Consider the following 19,631-nt stretch of genomic DNA (forward strand, 5'->3'; position numbering starts at 1 on the left):
TTTATTGCAAAGGGTCTAATTGTTACATTGGGAGAGAAATTCAAAGAATTGGAGAAAATTGAGGACAAAATTGCTCTTCTATACCCGAGACTCGACCCGAAACCCGAGCGAGACCCGAAAGCTCCAACTTGCCCGATTCGGTCCATCTCGCATGCCTCCTGATCCTAGACGCGACCCACATCTAGCGCCCAATGGCCCGACCCAAGCTTTGCTTCTCGTCCCCAACCCGACCTCGTCGTTCTGCCCCACGTGCTTTGTTGCCCTCCTTCTACTCGCTCTGACTCGATCCATTAATGATTGACCTGTGCGCGTTTGGTATTCTTTGTTCATTTTGGGTCGGCTTAAGCCCAATGAGTTGAGTCTTGGGCCGGTTCTAGCTGGTTTTTGGTGGTTTTCTAGCCGGTTCAGTTGTTAGGAGCGGTTTATGTAATTCACTAAATTATTATTTTAATAATTTAGGTATTAGCTTAATTTAGGAGTCAAAACCAATCCATTTTAAGGTGTCTTAATTAATTATACGTGTGATTTAATCCTACACTGGAACACGTTCATGCATTTAAAGTAGGTTATAATGGTTATAATGTATAGTATGCATGTTATAATTAATAAGGAAATTAATCAATATAATTAACTAATTAATAATTTATTTAACTTAATTAAATTTAATTTAATTAAAAGTTAAATAAATTAAAATCCATATTAATTGATTGTCTATATAATGTTTATAATGTATAGTATAATGTACAGTAGGTATGCTAATTAATTAATATGGAAATTAATTAATATGATTAATTAATTAAATTAATTTTGATTAAATATGATTTAATAAAATTAATTAATTATTAATTTATTTAATTTAATTAAATATGATTTAATTTTATTAAAGGGGTATTTTAAAAAATATAACAAATTAGCGACAAATTATTTACACTGTATAAAACAATTTAGAAACTGGAAAAAGCCTACAAGCCCATAATGAAAAATACTAAAAATGCTCCGTTAACCACACCATGCCGTTAAGAACGCGCGTAATATATTTGGTACACAATCGTTTAGATTTGATCATTTAGATTTGGTCATTTAGATTTGGATAGCCAAATCTAAACGATTTATTTTCGATCATTTAGATTTTAGATTTAGTTATACCATCGCATATATTTGATCGTTTAGATTTGTCCAAATCTAAACGATTGTTTTTTCAAAATTTTGTACACAATCGTTTAGATTGAGCTAAACGATTTTTTTTAAGATTCTTTTTGTACTCCATCGTTTATTTTTCAAAATTCTTTGGTACACGATCATATTCTTTTGTACACAATTGTCTATTTTTGTTTACACAATTGTTTAGAGTTGGCTATTCCAATCTAAACGAAACGACTTTTTTCAAGATTCTTTATACATGGTTATTTTTTGTACATAATCGTTTAGATTTGGTTCGTTTAGATTTGGGTGATGTAAAAAACAAATAGGAAAAGAAAAAACGATGGAAAGAAATCGCAATGAAAAAAACAAAGAAAAAAAGGCGATAGAAAGAAATCACAGCGGAGAGGAGAAGAAAGACGGAAGGGCAAACTTGAAATATTTAAAAGATGGCTAAGTTCATACGCTTTGTTACACGGGCCGTAAATATTTTAGTGATTTGTTATATTTATGAAAAAAATTCTTTATTAAATATGATTTAATTAAAAGTTAAATAAATAAAAGATCCATATTAATTAATTTGTTTATATATTGTTAGATGTATATTATAGGTTTGTCTAAAGTTTTTATAAGTGTTATAAAATTAATTAGACATTTAAAATCTATAAGAAAAATAACTTGCATGCTCACCTAGGTTAAAAACATATCAACCAATATTTCATAGAATAAGGTCGACATCTTGTAAAACTGGTTACAAGAGACTCATCTGATTCGATCTTGTCAACAAATCAAATAAGATGATTAAGGTTGGAGGTTTTTAAGTTGACGGTTTACGGAACACCTGCTACCTGGAGATCGTAATCAGTTCTTGAGCCTAGTTAACCTAGTTTTATAAGTATGTGTGAGAGAGATGTGAGATAATAAAATTGGTTTATCACTTAGACATTGTAGGTTAAAATCCAGTATAAGGGTTATACTCGGATGTTTCCCCTAGACTTAGGGTTTGTTTAAGTTAGCCTAAGTATGATCCTATTTTTCTGAGTACCCTTTAAAATCTTCTTAGAATCCTTCAACTAAAGTTCACACCATGAGGTTCATGCAGGGTTTTGGGCTGTGCATAAGAGTAGACTCCCTTCGGAGTGTGTTTGCATGAATCAATATCAAGGTGAATAAGGGAAATAGTTCGTAGTAAGTGGGTGAGGGATATGTGACAAAACATCCCACAGTCTCTTCCGTTGGGTCGCACTGTGAGATTCCTATAATGTGCTTGTTTGTCTACCCTGGAGCGACGTTTCATTCGGAGGGCTGTATTATAGGATTCGAAACACCGTGAACTCCTTATATAGATAGGTTCTTTTTAATCGGTTTTCATATTGACTTTCCACTTTTGGGAGCATAATGATTATCTCTAAGATCCAAAAATGGAGGGTTACACTTAAAAGAATTACTAAGTTGTTAGTATATTCTCGACCAAAGTAGCGGTAACTAAGTGTTATGGGAATATGGGATATTTAGGAGTTAGCATTTGGTCAAGATTGTCTTGGTTCAAATGAGATTGACTACCCTTCAATAGAGTTCATTCTAAACCTTTAAAATATATCGTTGCAAGACATAATAATGATGGGTACATTATTAATATATGCTAAATTAATTGGTTCTTAAAGGATTGTAGTTTTTCACTAAATAGAATATATTTTATTTTTCAGCATGAATAGCTTAATAGTACAACTCTTAGTTTCCAAGAAACTTAACGGCAATAATTATGGGACTTGGAAATCAAATCCAAATACAATACTAGTGGTAGATGATTTAAGGTTTTGTTAACTGAGGAACGTCCTCAAACCTCGGCTTCAAATGCTAACCGAAATGTTCGGGAAGCATATGATTGATGATTTAAGGACAATGAAAAGGTCCGTGTCTATATTCTTGCCAACATGTCTGATGTTTTGACAAAGAAACATGAATCCTTAACTACAACTAAAGAGATTATGGATTTATTGAGAGAAATGTTTGGTCAGCCTTCATGGTCCCTCAGATATGAAGCAATTAAGTATATTTACACCAAGCAAATGAAGAACAAGACCTCTGTTAGAGAACATGTCCTGAATATGTTGATGCACTTTAATATTGCTGAAGTAAATGGCGATCCCATTAATGAGGCAAATCAGGTGAGCTTTATTTTACAATCTCTTCCGAAGAATTTTGTACCGTTTCAGACGTACGCGTCTTTGAATAAAATAGAGTTCACCTTGACCACTCTTCTAAATGAGCTCCAGCGATTCCAGAACCTTACCATGGATAAGGGGAAGGAAGTGGAAGCAAATATTGCTACCACAAAGAAAAAGTGAGTGGGAGGATCGTCCTTTAAGACTAGAGTTGGACATTCACAAATGAAGAAGATGAGAAAGGGGAAGACTCCCAAGAGTAGTAAGGGAAAGAAAGTCGTTAAAGATAAATGTGACCACTACAAAGTTGGAAAGGGATTAACTATCAAAATAGGGTGATTTTGAAATATATTTATAGAAATCATGTTGCCTCAAAACTATTAATTTTTATAAAGGACTTAACTCCCATTTTTCTTATTTAAAAACGAATTTTGTGTAATCTTTTTTTGTTTTTTGATTAAGAGACTAAAGGTGTGTTTTCCACCATTGTTTTCTTTTTACTTAAAAAACACCTTCTTTTTCTTTGGTATTTGGAGTACCTTTGAGTTTAATTCATCGAAATCAATCAATAAAATATGATTTAATTACACATCTCGATCCTATAATTTTGAAATTTTTAAGACTAGTCCTTATAATTTTAAAAGTTAAAATTTAATCCTTATAGTTTCATAGAACTTCATACATTTTCTTAAATGTTGATAAAATTCCAAGTACAATTTTTTAACTTCTATGAGAATATTATTAAATCAAATAAATTAAATTCTAATGATAAGTTAGAAGGACTGATTTTTTTTTAACTTTCACTAGAGTATAGAGATAAAATTTGCAATTTAATCTCAAATTATTTGTTGGCAAGTTGATATATCTATAAATTTAAAGGACTGTTTGCAAGGATTTTAGTAGTAAGAAATAAATTTTAATAATAATATAAATTAAATTCTAACTTTTTCAAACAATTGGGACTGTTTTCACAATTTACTCTATCCATTGGTCTGACAATATATCTATAAATTGAAGAGTTAATTGTCAATCTTTATCCTATTATAAAATAAACAATTAAGCAAGACAAAATGCGTATAGAGATCGACACAAAGATATATGTGGTTCACTAACAATGTGTTAGCTACGTTCACGGGATAGAGAGAGAACAATTTTATTAGGGATAATTTTTCAGAATAATACGAAGTCACTATATATAGAAAGTTTATATATTGCACTTCTCTGATCCTAAGGTGAACATCGTAATAACACATAAATAAGTACATGTGTTAAATTACAAAAATTGAAGAGCTTTTGTAATTGAGACATGAGAACCTCATACTAGGTTCGTAGCATCACATACTACATCTAAGGCATTCCAGCATATCCAACATGTCACACCTTGACCCAAATGCCACTTCCTATGACCAGATGGGGGGTGTGCCGCCTTGACACCGATCGCGTATCTCATTGCGAGATGACACAATGAACGTCTAGTAAGAGGAACAACTCACTTCAACTTGTCTCATTGGGAAGCCTTCACCTTGAACCTTATAGATTTACTCATCGCCTAGTACTCTTGTGATGATAGAAATTCTTTTACTAAGCGATAAGTACAATTAATAATGCAGCGAAATAAACATAACTTCTTCTTTTATTAACTTAACGCATTGCACAATGTTCATAATAAATAGTTATATTCCTTTTCTTGCAAGACACAAAATAAAACACAAGTTTTAATCCACACGCTTTTCTTCTTCCACAAAGTGCTACTCTTCGCGTCAAGGTGTTTAGGAGCGTAAGGAACCTGTTTTCATGATTCTCCTCGGTTGCCGAGCAACCATTTAGGAACAACCTTTACGGCTTCCTTTCCCTAGTTAAGTCCTTTCACACTTATTGCCTTCGACATCACCAACTGTGATGCATCAAACGATCTTTCTTCAATTCGAATTGTAGCTCAGTATTAAGGAGTGAAGTTCTTACCGGCCACTAACTCCTTAAATGCTATATGGAATAAGACAGCTTTCTCGCCGTACAAGTTTACATAAGAACTCACCTTTCCCTCCTTTACTTGGCTTCTACGGTTGACATCCATTCTTTACTTTGCTTCAACGCCTGACAACCTGGAGAGGGAAAACTTAAAATATAAGTCAAAGACTTAGTGAGTGATGAGTTTAGGAAATACCTTTTTTGGAATACAAAAGTTTCAATAATAATAATCTTAATCTCATAAACACAAGTATTCATCGCATCAGCACAAATTCTCAATACAAATTACAACCATAGGGATCACAACAGTTCAATGTGTTTTAGTTCAACAAACATTCATCATTCACCGTCGGGACTTAGGATTCTCCCATCCACATCTAATCGCCTAGACTTAGAATTCACTTCAGTAGCATTTACCCGCCTAATCTTGAGATTCACTTCACCGTCACGCAATAAGCCTGGGATTTCCACCCGCATAGTGCAATAAATTTGAGATTTCTACCAGCGTCTTGTAACATTCAATCTCATTTCAGACCTGGGATTTTCTTTCACTAGTATCTCATCGCCCGGATCTGAGATTCACTTCACCAGCGTCTCATGATAGACTTAGGATTCGCTTTCACTAGCATCTAGCATCAAGAACACAACTCATGCTCGCTCAAACCTGGGATTCACTTTTACAAGCATTTACCTGCATAGACCTGAGATTCACTTCACCAACGTCACATGTTAAGCCTAGGATTTATACCAACATCTTGAGATAGGTCAATCTCCATTACTCGTTACACAAACAACACCAACATCACTGAAAGAATTACAAAAAAAAAGCTTTTCATGTAAACATTCATAAAATACTTTCTTCGTTTGTAAAGATCATAATTACAACGTTTATGTGATAAACAACAAGCATTCATTTAGAAAGATCATTCATTCATGAAATCATTCACGAACAAATATTCGTTTATAAGAATCACTTACAACAACACTTACTAAACTCTTTCTCCCTTTAGCTTTCAGCTTCCCCTTCTTGCCTAATAATTTCTCTCAACCGGCTTTTCAATACTCCAAAACCTCCTCTCAACAACTTAGTAAATAGTTTAGCATTTTCGGTCCTTTTCTTCCGGTCTTTTGGTCCTATTTATATCGACTTTTCACATCCAAGTGTCACTTCTATAGTGTACTTGTCATTTTACCATTTCATCGTGCTATACAACCAACTCAAACTCGACACATAGGCTAAACGTCAATTACGAATAGACATTTTCCTTAAGACGCTAACATTGTCTCCTTGGAAAGCTAAAGCTCTTTAAATCGTTTGACTCTCTTCTCGGGAAACAACATACATTTACTTTCCCTAGATGGTCGTCTAGTCACCTCAACCGAACACTTACTTCATCGCTGCACTCTTAGGCATAGGTACTTCTCCCTGCATTGCTACCCTAATCACCTAGTTCTTAGCGTTAAACGCAAGCTTCTTCTTTGTCAGCAACCTCAACGTATTACCTACTTCCACACGATGGCTCTTATACTCAAATACTTCTCTTCACATCACCCTTTCTCCAATCGCATCCTTCTTCATAGATGTCGCTTTCTATACTTGGTCAAAATAACCTATCTCAACGAAGTTCCTTTTCAATAGGACTCACTTTTAGATCAGAGCCTTACACAACATATATCATCAAACTTAATTCTCAATCTTTACTGTGTAATTACTAACGGATTTTATGTCCTAAAACTCATAGATAATAAATGTAATAAGTTATTCGTTATTAATAAAGTGTGATTATTATAATTTTAATAAAGTGTTATTGATTATATTATTAGTTTTGTCTTAATAACCTAAATTCAATAAACTAACATTCTAAATTGTTTAATGAGTCTCAAACAGTATGTAAAGACATATAGGAATTAATGTTCGATATACAATTTAAAGGGTCTATAGTATAGGGAGAAGGTTAGGTACTTTATCCTGGTAACACTATGGGTACGACCCACTTTGTATTTGATATAAATGCAATGATCCAACACGTTTGTGTAGGTGATATGTTAGTGGATGTATCTTATGCAATGAGTTTGTAGAAGACCGGACCATGAAATAGTAACCATTAGATGTAACTTCATTTACTATAGGTTTCTATTTCATTAGGATGACCTACGTAACTTAGTCTTAATCCTGAGTGTATTATGAGCTCTTGTTCGCGAGCGATTGTCCTTTGTTTTGTACGGATGAGAGTTGCCAGATTTCAAACTCAATAAACTTATCATTTTGGGGACAAGATCGAGTGAAGAGCTAGAAACATAATCGTACAAGATGGTACTGCTTACTAACTTTAGGGAAAGTAGACGAGTTATCCCTTAAATAGTATCTCTAGGACTTGAACAAAGAACTCTACCCTCTCTATCGGATGAGAGGGGTTTATGTTTATTGGTTAGATCATAAATAGGTTGTTCATTAGAGGATTATTGATATTTAAGAACTAGAAGTAACATAGGGGTAAAAATGAAATTTGATGTAGCTGGTGTTACGGACACTTGTGAAGGACTAACTTATTGTTATTGGTTTATATTCGTGGACACAAAATGAGAAGAGTTCAGTTGTGAGTTTTTAGTTGAGTAGTAAACACACAGGTAATGAATATTGATTAATATGTTTAGAAAATTAATTTTATATCATTGTAGCTTTTGATCTGTAGGTCCATTAAGTCTCCTTTTTAGCTAATAAAAGGCAAAAAGTTAATATATATTAGATGTAATTTGAAATGTTCAAATTTACTTAGGAAATTAATATAATGTACGGTGATACATTATAATATAAAGTTTATATTTTAATTAAACTTTATTGTATGAATTTAATTTTGGATATGATTCAAAACTAGTTTATGAGAGAATAAAATATTCGAATGAATTTAAATATTAATTTAATGTGAATTAGATTCATATTAAAATTATAGGTCATTAAAATTTAATGCGTATATGACACATATTGAAACTATAGTTTACGAAAAAAAATTAATACATGAACATGATTCAAATATGAATTAAATTAAATATAAGATATTTAATTTAATAATTAATTAATTAGAGAGTTCATTAGTTTAGTTTAATATGAAGCTAATTAAAACTATAGGTTATGTGGGAGATATTCATTTAAATATAGTTTAAATGAAATTTAATTAAATATGATTTAAATAACAATTAATTAAATTAATTAATTAAGGTTAATTTTCATAAAGATGACAAAACACAAAAATATTTAAGACCCATATAACAAAATTAAAAAGTCCATGATATTTTCATAAATTTTAGGCTTACCCTGAAATATTGCGGAAAAATTTTCACTTCTTCTTTTTCTTCTTCTTTGCTATTTATTTATCTCCTCTTCATATTGTTATTATTTCTTTTCATGTTATTACTTCTTCTTCTTCATATTCTCATTTGTCTTGTCCGTGATTTCTTCATTTCCTCTTCTAGCATTTATTCCTTCTTCATCATCTCTCATTTTTTTCCTTTCTTTTTTCATTTCTTCAAATTCCCACTTGGTAAACGATCTTCGTCATCTTTCATATATTTCCTCTTCTAGATCTAAACAATCATGTGCCAAGATCTAAACGATCTTGGTTCAAGATCGTATACCAAATATAAAAGATCTTGGTACATGATCTTGAACAAAAATCATTTAGATCTTCGTACACGATCATGAACCAAGGTCATTTAGATTTGGTATACAATCGTTTAGATCTTGGTATGCGATGTGTACCAATATCTAAACAATCTTGGTTCGTGATCGAGTACCAAGATTGTTTACTAAGATCATTTAGAATTGGTAAAAGATCATGTACCAATATCTGAACGATCGTGTATCATGATTGCTTAGAAGAAGAATTACACGTGCGGATGTGACTAGTGTTGATACTACCTACATGATTGTGTATCATTTCCTACACGATCACGTATTATGGTCGTTTAGAAGAAGAATTACACACGTGTGTATAGTCAATTAATCAAATGTTGATTGGGGCAATTTTGGTATTTTTCATTTGTGGGCCTGTGAGCTTTTTCCATTTCTAAAATTATTCTATATAGTGTAAATATTTTATCGGTTTGTTATATTTTTGAAAAAACCTTATTAATTAATTTTATTTTTTAATTTAATTTAAATTAATAACTCTCTTACGTGGGAGTTGTTAAGGGACGCGTGGGTAGCATCTCATGTATCCCAAAAGATCTCTCTTCCTTTTCTTCAAAAGTTAGCATCATAGAACGATTACTGCAATCGAACAAATTGAAGAACCTCTCAGAAAGAAAAAAAAAAGAAAGAAAAGAAAAATTCTTTTAATTGATTCTCAATACTAATTTTTTGGTTCCCACAAGCCATCAACCTCAATTAGATGATAGGAGGGTTTACAATAGGGGTGTAATCGGGTTAGATGGGGCATTCTCAACCCAACCCATATTTTTGGGTTGTTTGGGTTGACAACCCGAATTAAGTTTACAACCCAACTCGTAAAATATGGATTGAGTTGGGTTGGGTTGTCGGGTGGAGAATGTCTAATTTGAGATCACCGTTGGAAGCTAATTGAGAACACAACAAGTGAGAAGATGAAGAGACGGATGTTTGAGAAGAGGAATATGGACGACAAGGAGAGGGAGGAGAGGAACGACAAAGATGAACGGTGCAAAAGTGATTTGAGATCTGAGAAGAGGAGGAGATGAGATGCGGCGCATATAGCCACTTAATTTTGTCCGACATTATTTAAAATCAATTTAATTGCTAGATTAATTATTGCCTTAGTTTGGCTTATTATTCATTTTGTGATTAACTACCTTTTTCTATTTAATCTTTTAAAGTTTTGTTGGTAGTTTGGTTAAAGTAACTAAACCAATTAGTTAGAGTAACTATGGTGGGTGGAGAATTACTCAATGTGATAACTTTTTGGAATTGGTTCTGTTAATAAAAGTTTCATGCCATTTTGAGATGTATGCCAAAGTTAGTATAATTTCAAATTCAAAAAAATCCCACCATTTTGAATTTTTAGCCATTTGTAGAAGCATTTTTGCTATAAATAATCTTCTTCTTCTTCGTCCATGAAAAAAACACAACATAGAGAAAAGGCCACAAAAAAAAAAAAAAAAAAAAAAAAACCTAGAAATATTTACTACATTCATCCTCTCTTCTTCATCTAAATCCCTATCCTCCATACCCCTACTTCTTTTAACCTTCATATGTTTTTTTTTAAAAAACTAAAAGATCTACCACATTTATTTTATCTTCTCTTCTAGCAACCCCCTAAATCTTCATCTTTCTCCCTACAATACCAAGAATCCAACATACAAAAAAACTCTAACTTAGTTGGAAGTGTATGGTAGGGCTTTGGTTCCAATTATCCAAATCTCAAACAACGAGTTAAGTGTGTTGGGATTTCAACCTTTTTTTTTTCTTTCCTTTTATTTTTTTATTTGGTTTATTTTTCTTTAAAGTTCTTTATTGTTGCTTATTCTTACCATTCTCATTAATTTATCTTTCTTTCAGCTTCAAAAAAAAAAAAAAAAAAGCAAAGAAAGAAAAAAGAGGAAAGAAAAGAAAAGAAAGACTAATTGATTAAATTTTTTCTTATTATTCTTGTTCTTGTTTCTTTACATTTCTTTTCTCTTATATTTATTTATTTATTATTTTGTGATTTTCTCTTTTATAGTTCTTTTTTTTATTCATTACATATTTCCTCATTTTTTGTTGTTATTTTTTTTAATTTATTTATTATTATGCCTTTCCTTTGCTAATTTATTCTTAAGTTTTATTCTCCACACACACGCACGCACGCACGCACGCACGCACGCACGCACGCACACACACACACACACACAATTTGATATGTTTTTGTCAATTCCAATATGTTTTTATTAAAATCTCAATATGTTATTTTATGTTTGCATAATTTATTATAGTGCTTCTTTACTTTTGTTTTTACTTATTTAATTTTTCTATTAAGCCTCGTTTTGTTTCCTATTAAAATTTTCAACTCTTTTTAATTAAAACTTTCAATGTTTTAAAATTCTTCTAATTTAAAATTCTAAATTTTAAAATCTTTCACAAAACTCTTTTTCTAAATCATTTAGAATTTTTTTCTTTCAAAGTTATAATTTTTTTTATGTTTTTCAAATGTTCAAAATTTAGTCTATAATTTCATAAGGTTCTTAATCAACCTTTTCTAATAACTTATATCATTTTTCTTAAACAAAATCCTACAAAAGAATCTAAGAAATTTGGGAGTCCGATTTTCTAGAATTCTTGAGGTAAGAGATCACATCTTTGGGAGTACAAGATTTTATCCCAAGAAAAAATGATTTTAATTAATGTTTTTTTAAAAAACAAAATCTTTATTAGAAGGTTATTGCTATGATGGATTTTGAGAAATTGTACTAATTTTTCACTTTGTTGAGGTGAGAAGATTTTCTTCAATATAGTCTAATTAATGGAATGCTCTCCACTTATTTTATGAGATCATTGCTTCAAATATTGGAGTAATGAGGGGTAAAATAAGACATTAGTTTTAAAAACCTTAAAGAATATTTTCAATTTAAGATTTGAAATTTGGCCACCATTTTCTAAACGAGTGTTGTGGGGTGCTAACACCTTTCTGTTTTAAAACTAGTTTACATAGATCATTTTTAATGATTTTATTTAAAAAGTGTACTATATTTTGGTGTCCAATCACACTGTAAAAAGGATTGGTGGCGACTCCTATTTTGTTTTAAAACCCACCATTTTAAGGATGCAACCGCTTCACGTCGTCTTGGACATGTGGCGACAGTGCATATTTGAGATCTGAGAAGAGGAGCAGATGAGATGCGGTGCAGATTTGAGATTTGAGAAGAGGAAGAGATGAGATGCGACTTAGATTTGAGATCTGAGAAGAAGAGGAGATGAGATGCGACTTAGATTTGAGATCTGAGAAGAAGAGGAGATGAGATGCGACATGAATTTGAGATCTGAGAAGAGAAGGAGATAAGATGTGACACACATTTGAGATCTGAGAAGAGGTGGAGATGAGAGGCGGCGCGAGGAAAAGAAACAGAGAAAAGAGAGCAGCATGCAAGAGGAAGACCGAAAGAGAAAGAGATGGCTTGGGCATAACCTAATTATTTTTTTAAGTTTTATTCAATAAATAATAGAATATAATATAAATATATATATTATATTAGTTTGGCTTAAGTTGGGTTGAATCAAAATTTTCAACCCTCCAACACAAGACCCGACCCAACCCAACCCAACCCATATAATATGGGTTGGCTAGTTTGGATTGTCGAGTTACTCCGATTATTCTTACTAGGGGTGAAAAAACCCGACCCGAATCGATTCAGTTCGGTTTGGGTTGGACCGGTTAGTAACAACAGCGTTACCGAACCGAACTGAACCGATTTGATTTGGGTCGGGTCGGTCGGGTTTAAAAAATAACCGATTAGGTTAAATTCTTCGTCTGCATTGTTTCCTCGTCTTCGACTCATCTTTAATCTTCACCTCTTCGTCTACAGACTCGGCGTCAGCACTCGACATCATCTCTTCATCTGCGACTCGACGTCGGCACTCGACATCATCTCTTCGTCTGCAGACTCGGCGTCGGCATCATCTCTTTGTTTGCAGACTCGGCGTCGACATCATCTCTTCGTCTGCAGACTCGACGTCGGCATCATCTCAGGTATTGTTGGGTTTATCACATTTGATTAATTTTTCAGTTTTAGTCACATTCTGTCTTTTTCGATTTCAATGTTTTGCTTAAAAATTTTCAACTCTGAATCAATAAAAATTAAATTACAGAGTTCTCCAAATTTATTGAATTACAAAGAGGACAGTCCCCCAACGTTCGTTCCTTTCCATGAAAAATCATATCTTTACATCCAAAGAATTAGATGAGTTCTTCAACAATAAAATCAGCCGAGCCTGGCCATGTCATGTGGATATTAGATCATCATAAATATCTGAAGAATAACATGAATACTATTAATATAGAAGTAACGATTGATGAAGTGGAAATGTATTTTGAAGCTCTACCGTAAACTGAGAATAGGTTGTTCATTACTGTGAGTTTGAACAAAGTATATAATGAGTTTTTGCAGAAACATGATAGAAATTCTGACATTTTAGTATATTTAGCTGAATTTAAAATTTTTACAACTGGGTTTGAGAGTTTTTTTGGATTTTGAGTATATTTAGTTAGTTTGATTCTTAAAGGTAATTTGTCATTATGAATTATGGAGTCAATTAGATCTTGACTGGTTTGTGTTATTGCTTATAATTCAAGTGTTTGTATAAGAACTCGTAGTTATTGATTTGAGTGTTTTTTTTTCTAAGTGTTTTGTTTGATGATTATTATGATGACTTCATTCTCGGTAGACGAGACTTCAAATCAGAGTTGTTCTAGTCCAGTGTTAGGAAAAAGAAAACCGATTAAACCACCATCATCGGTATGGAAACATTTTATAAAAGTAGAAGGATGTGATCCTAAATATCCTTAGGCTGCTTGTAAACATTGTGGAGCTTCATATGCTTGTGATTCCAAAATAAATGGTACCACTAATTTAAAAAGACATTTAGAGAAATGTAAGATGTATGTAAATCCATTGGAAGATAATGTTGAAGGAGAAGGAGATTCTAAAAGTAGTTTGATGGCTGCATCATTCACTCAAGAAAATTGTAGAAAAATGCTTGCTAGGATGGTTATCTTGGATGAATTGCCATTTAAGTTCGTAGAAAGTGAAGGGTTTCACCAATTTTGTCGGGAATTAAATCTAAAGTTTGTGATTCCATCGAGAGTAACCGTTGCAAAAGATTGTTTTCAAATGTATATGAGGGGGAAAAAAAAAGTTAAAAAATGCATTGACTCGAAGTGGCCAAGGAGTTTATTTAACAACGGATACATGGACTTCTGTGCAAAATATTAATTATATGGTTATAACAGCTCATTTCATTGATGATGATTGAAACTTGCACAAAAGAATTTTGAACTTTTGTCAAGTAGCTAATCGTAAAGGAGATACCATAGGTAGAGCCATTGAAAAGTGCTTAGAAGGTTGAGGTATTGATAGGCTCTTTACTGTAACGGTTGATAATGCAAGTTCAAATGATGTAGCCATTGCCTACTTGGTTAAAAAGTTTAAAGGCAGAAATGGGTTGGTGTTGGATGGTAAATTTATTCACATTAGATGTTGTGCCCATATTCTTAATTTAATTGTTAGTGATGCCTTAAAAGATTTGCATGTGTCTATCATTCGAATCAGAAATGCTGTGAGGTTTGTTAGGTCATCTACTGCTAGATTGCAAATATTTAAAGATTTTGCTAAAGAAGATAAGATGTCAACAAAAAATTGTCTTACAATAGATGTTCAGACACGATGGAATTCTACTTTTACTATGTTGGATAGAGCAATTAAGTGTCAAAAGACTTTTGAAAGATTGGAGGAGCATGACCCTAGTTATTTGCCAAATGATGATATTCCTACTACTGAAGATTGAGATAATGCAAAAGTGTTTGTAAAGTTCTTAAAGACTTTTTCAGAGGTAACAATGAAGTTTTCTGCATCTATGTCTGTGACTTCAAACATATTTTTTCATGAACTTTGTTTGATCCAAGAAATAATTCGTGAATACTCATCGTATGAAAATGCATTATTCAGTCAAATGACATTAAGCATGCAGACAAAATTCAACAAGTATTGGGGTACAACTACAAGTGAGAAGACCAATTTATTATTGTATGTTTCTGTAGTTCTTGACCCTAGGTACAAGCTAGCTTATGTGAATTTTTGAAGGAAGATTGTACAAAAATATGGACGAATAAGGTTGAAGAAGCATTTCATCGATTGTGTGATGATTATTATATGAGAATGTCAAAAGAAAAATATTCACAAACACAATCATGTACACCTATCGAAGAATTTGGCTTTCAAAGTCAAAGTGAAATACCTTCTATTTCATCTAGTGGATCTTATAAGGCACGTGCTACTGTTCATGATAGATTTAAACAAAGTAACAAAACATGTCTAGATGATGCTAAAACAGAGGTGACTCGTTATCTGGATGAGGCTCGTATAGTTTGTATGGGCGATTAATATTTAGATTTGCTAACTTGGTGGAAGGTGAATTCCTCTCGATTTAAGATCATTAGCCAAGTAGCTAGGGACATCTACAGTATTCCTATATCAATTGTGCCTTCTGAGTCCGCCTTTAGCATTAGAGGACGGGTGTTAGATTCTTTTCGAAGTTCTTTATCTCCTCAAACTGCAGAAGCACTCATTTGTGCTCAGAATTGGATTCAGTCTAAACCTTTGGATGACATGACTGAAGAAATTGACGGGGCTGAAGAAATTGATGAAGGTAATATTCTTTTTGAAGTACGCATTTAAAATTTTCAATTATCCCATATAAGCTAACTGTTTGTCATTTTGATCTATAATTCATAAACATAGGAAAGGAGATGGAAGCTGCATTTGAGAATTTGAATAATGACTCTACGGTTTAAATCCCTACTCTCAAATCTTTATTTACATTTTTTTAAAATTGTTAACTTGTTAAATATCGAATCTGGTTGTTTTTAGAGTCTTGAAGCTCAGTGATGGAAGCACTTTGGGTTATACGAACAAGGTGGTCTCGTGAAGATGTTCATTAATTCATACCTTCACAATTGTAAACTCTGTTGTTTGCGGAAGGATTTGAAGGGCCAGTAGCTTCTCTACTATCAACTCTTTAATCCCGCTATGTGTGTTCTCATAAGATTCTTAGTTTATTTTCCTTTGTTTTCTGTTTTCCATTTTTAAGTAATATACTATAATAATATACTTTATGTGCAGTTTTTACTTTTTATCCAAGTGCAGATATATGTTTTTCTTTCCTAGGTACAAATTAAAGAACTGACTATACTTTATTTAGCTTTTGATTATTATTTGGGAGATGGACAAGCTTGTGTTGTCACCATTATCGTTGCCTTTGAAGCTTTAGGTTATATAATTTTCTTCTTTGATTATTTATTCTCGTGGTTTCCATTTTCATTTTTAGTGTGAATTGTGAGAATTTATATATTTAATTTCGATCTTCCTTCACTTTATTGGGTGCTTCTATTTTTCCTCTTCTAAAAGAGATAAAGATGCTTCATCAATAAGTGGACAGGGGCATTTTGCCCATAAACTTTGTTTAGGACAAAGTTATGTGTCTAATTGTTTCAAGGAGCTATGCTTTTGGTTTCCTTCTCTTTATTTTGGTGTATAATGTTGAAGTGGTTTCTAAATAACTTTCATTCATGTAAATTATACTCATATTTATTTTATTTTATGTTTCATCAATAAGGAGGAGGGGAAAAAAACCCGACCCGACCCGAATGTGGGTCGGGTCGGGTCGGCTCTGTTTCAGAATTAACCGTACATTTTGGGTCGGGTCGGTTTTGAAGAAAACTCGACCCGACCCAACCCAATTACACCCCTAATTTACAAGTGATGGTCTTCATGAATCCAAAATTGGCATTTTGTAGAATGCAGACACGTCAACAAACTTAGACTTGAATTTCTATGTAATTATTTAATTGTTATGCTTAAGCAATAATTAGTTTAGAGTAAATTTGTTAGGAATATTTCTTATTTTTCCAATTAAATTGAATTTAAGGTTATATTAAATACTTCTGCTCCGAGTGGCTCTAATACCTGCAACTACTTCATGCTTATAATTTATAAACAAACACGATACAATTAGAATATTTAAACTCTATGATTTATCATTAAATTTATTAAATTGCAAATTACGTTTACGTGGTTTGATAAAATTGAAAATTTAGTTATCCATTAATAAATAGAACTTAGTTCATTTTGTTTAATAAAATTGTCGTAAGAATTTGTAGTTTAGAATTAAAAAAAAAACATAAAAAAATAGAGAAGGTTTTATGAAACCATAAAGTTTTTAACTTTTAAAATTATAAAGAATAATTTCAAAATTTTTAAAATTATAAGGAATAATTTCAAAATTTTTAAAAGTAGTGAACTGAATTCTTCTAAATTCAGTCACCAAAAAGGATTAAAAAGTAATAAAAACAAAAGTTTTAATAATAATTTGAGATAACACTATTTCCGTAGATATTTTTAAAATTGACCTTACCCTATTTTGATAGTTAATGGGGTTGGGAGGCCGTTTTTATAATTTAGCGTAAAAAATTTATCTAAAAAATGGACAATGTAATGTATTTGAATTGAACTAAAAAGCCCTCGGTAAGAAAACAGCATTGCTTTCATCTTCTTCGTCCTCACTCTCCTCCAAAGAAATGGCTTCCACTTCCATCCCTCTCCTCAATCTCTCCGCCAAAACCGCCATTAGAGCAGCTCTATTCCCTCACTCCTCCACCATCAAATCTCGCCACCATTTTTCTCTCCCTTTTCTCCCCTCAAAATCCGCAAAGTCAGCAAAATCCACCCCCATTCGCATGTCCTACAACCCTACTCCAGCCACCGACCGCCTCATCTCCGCCGTTTCTTACACTCTCCCCTTCTTCAACTCCCTCCAGTACGGCCGCTTCCTCTTCGCCCAGTACCCAGCCCTCGGCTTCGCCTTCGAGCCGCTGCTCCCGATTCTAGGGCTTTATCGCTCGATCCCTCATTCGAGCTTCGTCGCGTTCTTCGCTCTATACTTGGGCGTGGTTCGAAACCCTAGTTTCAGTCACTACGTGCGCTTCAATTCGATGCAAGCGGTGACTCTGGACGTGCTGCTGGTGGTGCCATTGTTGATACAGAGGATCCTGAGTCCGGGAAGAGGCGGGATAGGGTTCAAGATAATGGTTTGGAGCCATAATGGATTGTTTGTTTTCAGTGTTTTGTGCTTTCTATATAGTATGGTTTCTTGTCTTCTGGGTCGAACCCCTCACTTGCCCATTGTTGCTGATGCTGCTGGCAGGCAGATTTAGCTTCCAGGTTTGTTCTTCAACCCTTTCTCTTTCTTCTATTTTGGGAATTTTTGGGATTCAGGAGTTTGTAATTTAGGTTTTGATTTTTCTTTTCTGAAAGTTTTTGGGAGAAATCTGAAATCAAATCAGTGTAGGTTGGTCTATACACTTTGATAAGATGTATGCGAGAGGAATTGAGAAGTGTATTTTGATTGTGCATTTTTTTTTTTGTTACAAGAGTTCTTTGCAGCTATACTAAATAAGTTTTTGAAGCATTTGTGCAAGGGAACTGTAGATAATGAGATGACTTAAATACTATTTTGTACACCATTACTTGTCAAAAGGTTCATTTTGGTTTACATAGTTTCTAATTTTGTTTATTTTGGTACTCTCTTTTCAAAAGGAAGTCTGACACTTAAGTTGAAAGTACATAGACAAGGGGGAAAAACAAGAACCAATATTAAAGGTATATGGACCAAATTAGTGTTTGAACGTAATAAATGAAGAAAGTGATGATATTGGAGAGAACAATGTAGATGGAGAAGCGTCAAGTGAAATAGGACGTGGTATATTTTTTTGGATTTAAGATCCACTATTGCAAATATATGTGAGGGAATCTTAAAACTTAGGAAAGCAAGAAGCAGTGTGTATGTTGAATCTAGTTCTGTATCCACTGAATATGTGAAGCTTGCGAGAGTGTTGGAGAGAGGATCTTTGTTTCACCGTGTAAGACATTGATATAGCAACTTTTTTCTTTAATATGATGATAGGTTAATTCTATCTTTTATATTGTATATCACAATTATAATTAGGTGGAAGTTATGTCACAGCTAGGTAGGTTTGTAGCAACTAATGGTGAAGGGAAGCAAGCTGAAATGAACATTGTTCAACTAGTATAAAGTATGCACGTCAATCTGGAGGTTGGAGGTTAAACCCCTCGCCAAACAATTGTGTAAGGAAAGGATGGTGATTCTTTGTAGTTTGGTTGAAAGAATGATAAGCCCCGTGTACTTTTGAAGAATTGATAAAAAAAAAAAAAAATGGATGGGGACTTTCTTCCACTTTTATTTTTTTAAAAAAATTGATCTCTAGAACTTGTGATAGTTTTTAATTTGGTCTCCATAGCAATCTTGGCTGACAAGCATCAAGATAATTCATTGAAATAGTTGGCTAAACAGAGAAAACTTATTGTGCTATTTTTGACAACTACACTATTGAAATGATCTAGTTCATCCTATATTGTTGGGGTACCGACAATTAGTTGACATTTTCACAAAATATCTTTTTGGGTAAGTATGAACATCTAAACTCAAGTTGGCTTGGAAAAGCAAAGCACTTTTGAAAGGTCGAAGGTTTGATTTTCTAATTGATTTATGTAAGTGGAGAAATTGAGATCTTTCCATATGTGGTAAAATAATTCAATTCAAATGCTAAGAATTAGTTTTGT

The 19,631-nt window shown here is 32.8% G+C and overlaps 1 protein-coding gene across 5 annotated transcripts; it reads left to right on the forward strand.

Annotated features, from left to right (window-relative positions):
• Window positions 1-17,483: 17,483 nt before the first annotated feature.
• LOC103487217 (protein TIC 20-II, chloroplastic) lies at window positions 17,484-19,421 on the forward strand. Of its 5 annotated transcripts, none has more exons than XM_008445459.3 (2): window positions 17,484-18,212; window positions 18,588-19,421. In XM_008445459.3, exon 1 carries the CDS (start codon window positions 17,570-17,572, stop codon window positions 18,203-18,205), a length of 636 nt encoding a protein of 211 aa, XP_008443681.1. In that variant the 5' UTR covers window positions 17,484-17,569; the 3' UTR covers window positions 18,206-18,212; window positions 18,588-19,421. The 5 variants fall into 5 exon arrangements, with proteins under 5 accessions (XP_008443681.1, XP_008443682.1, XP_008443680.1 ...); XM_008445460.3 differs by having other exon boundaries at window positions 18,997-19,421; XM_008445458.3 differs by having other exon boundaries at window positions 19,019-19,421.
• Window positions 19,422-19,631: the final 210 nt, after the last annotated feature.

Source organism: Cucumis melo, chromosome 2 (genome assembly GCF_025177605.1).
Source record: "Cucumis melo cultivar AY chromosome 2, USDA_Cmelo_AY_1.0, whole genome shotgun sequence".
NCBI lineage: Eukaryota > Viridiplantae > Streptophyta > Magnoliopsida > Cucurbitales > Cucurbitaceae > Cucumis > Cucumis melo.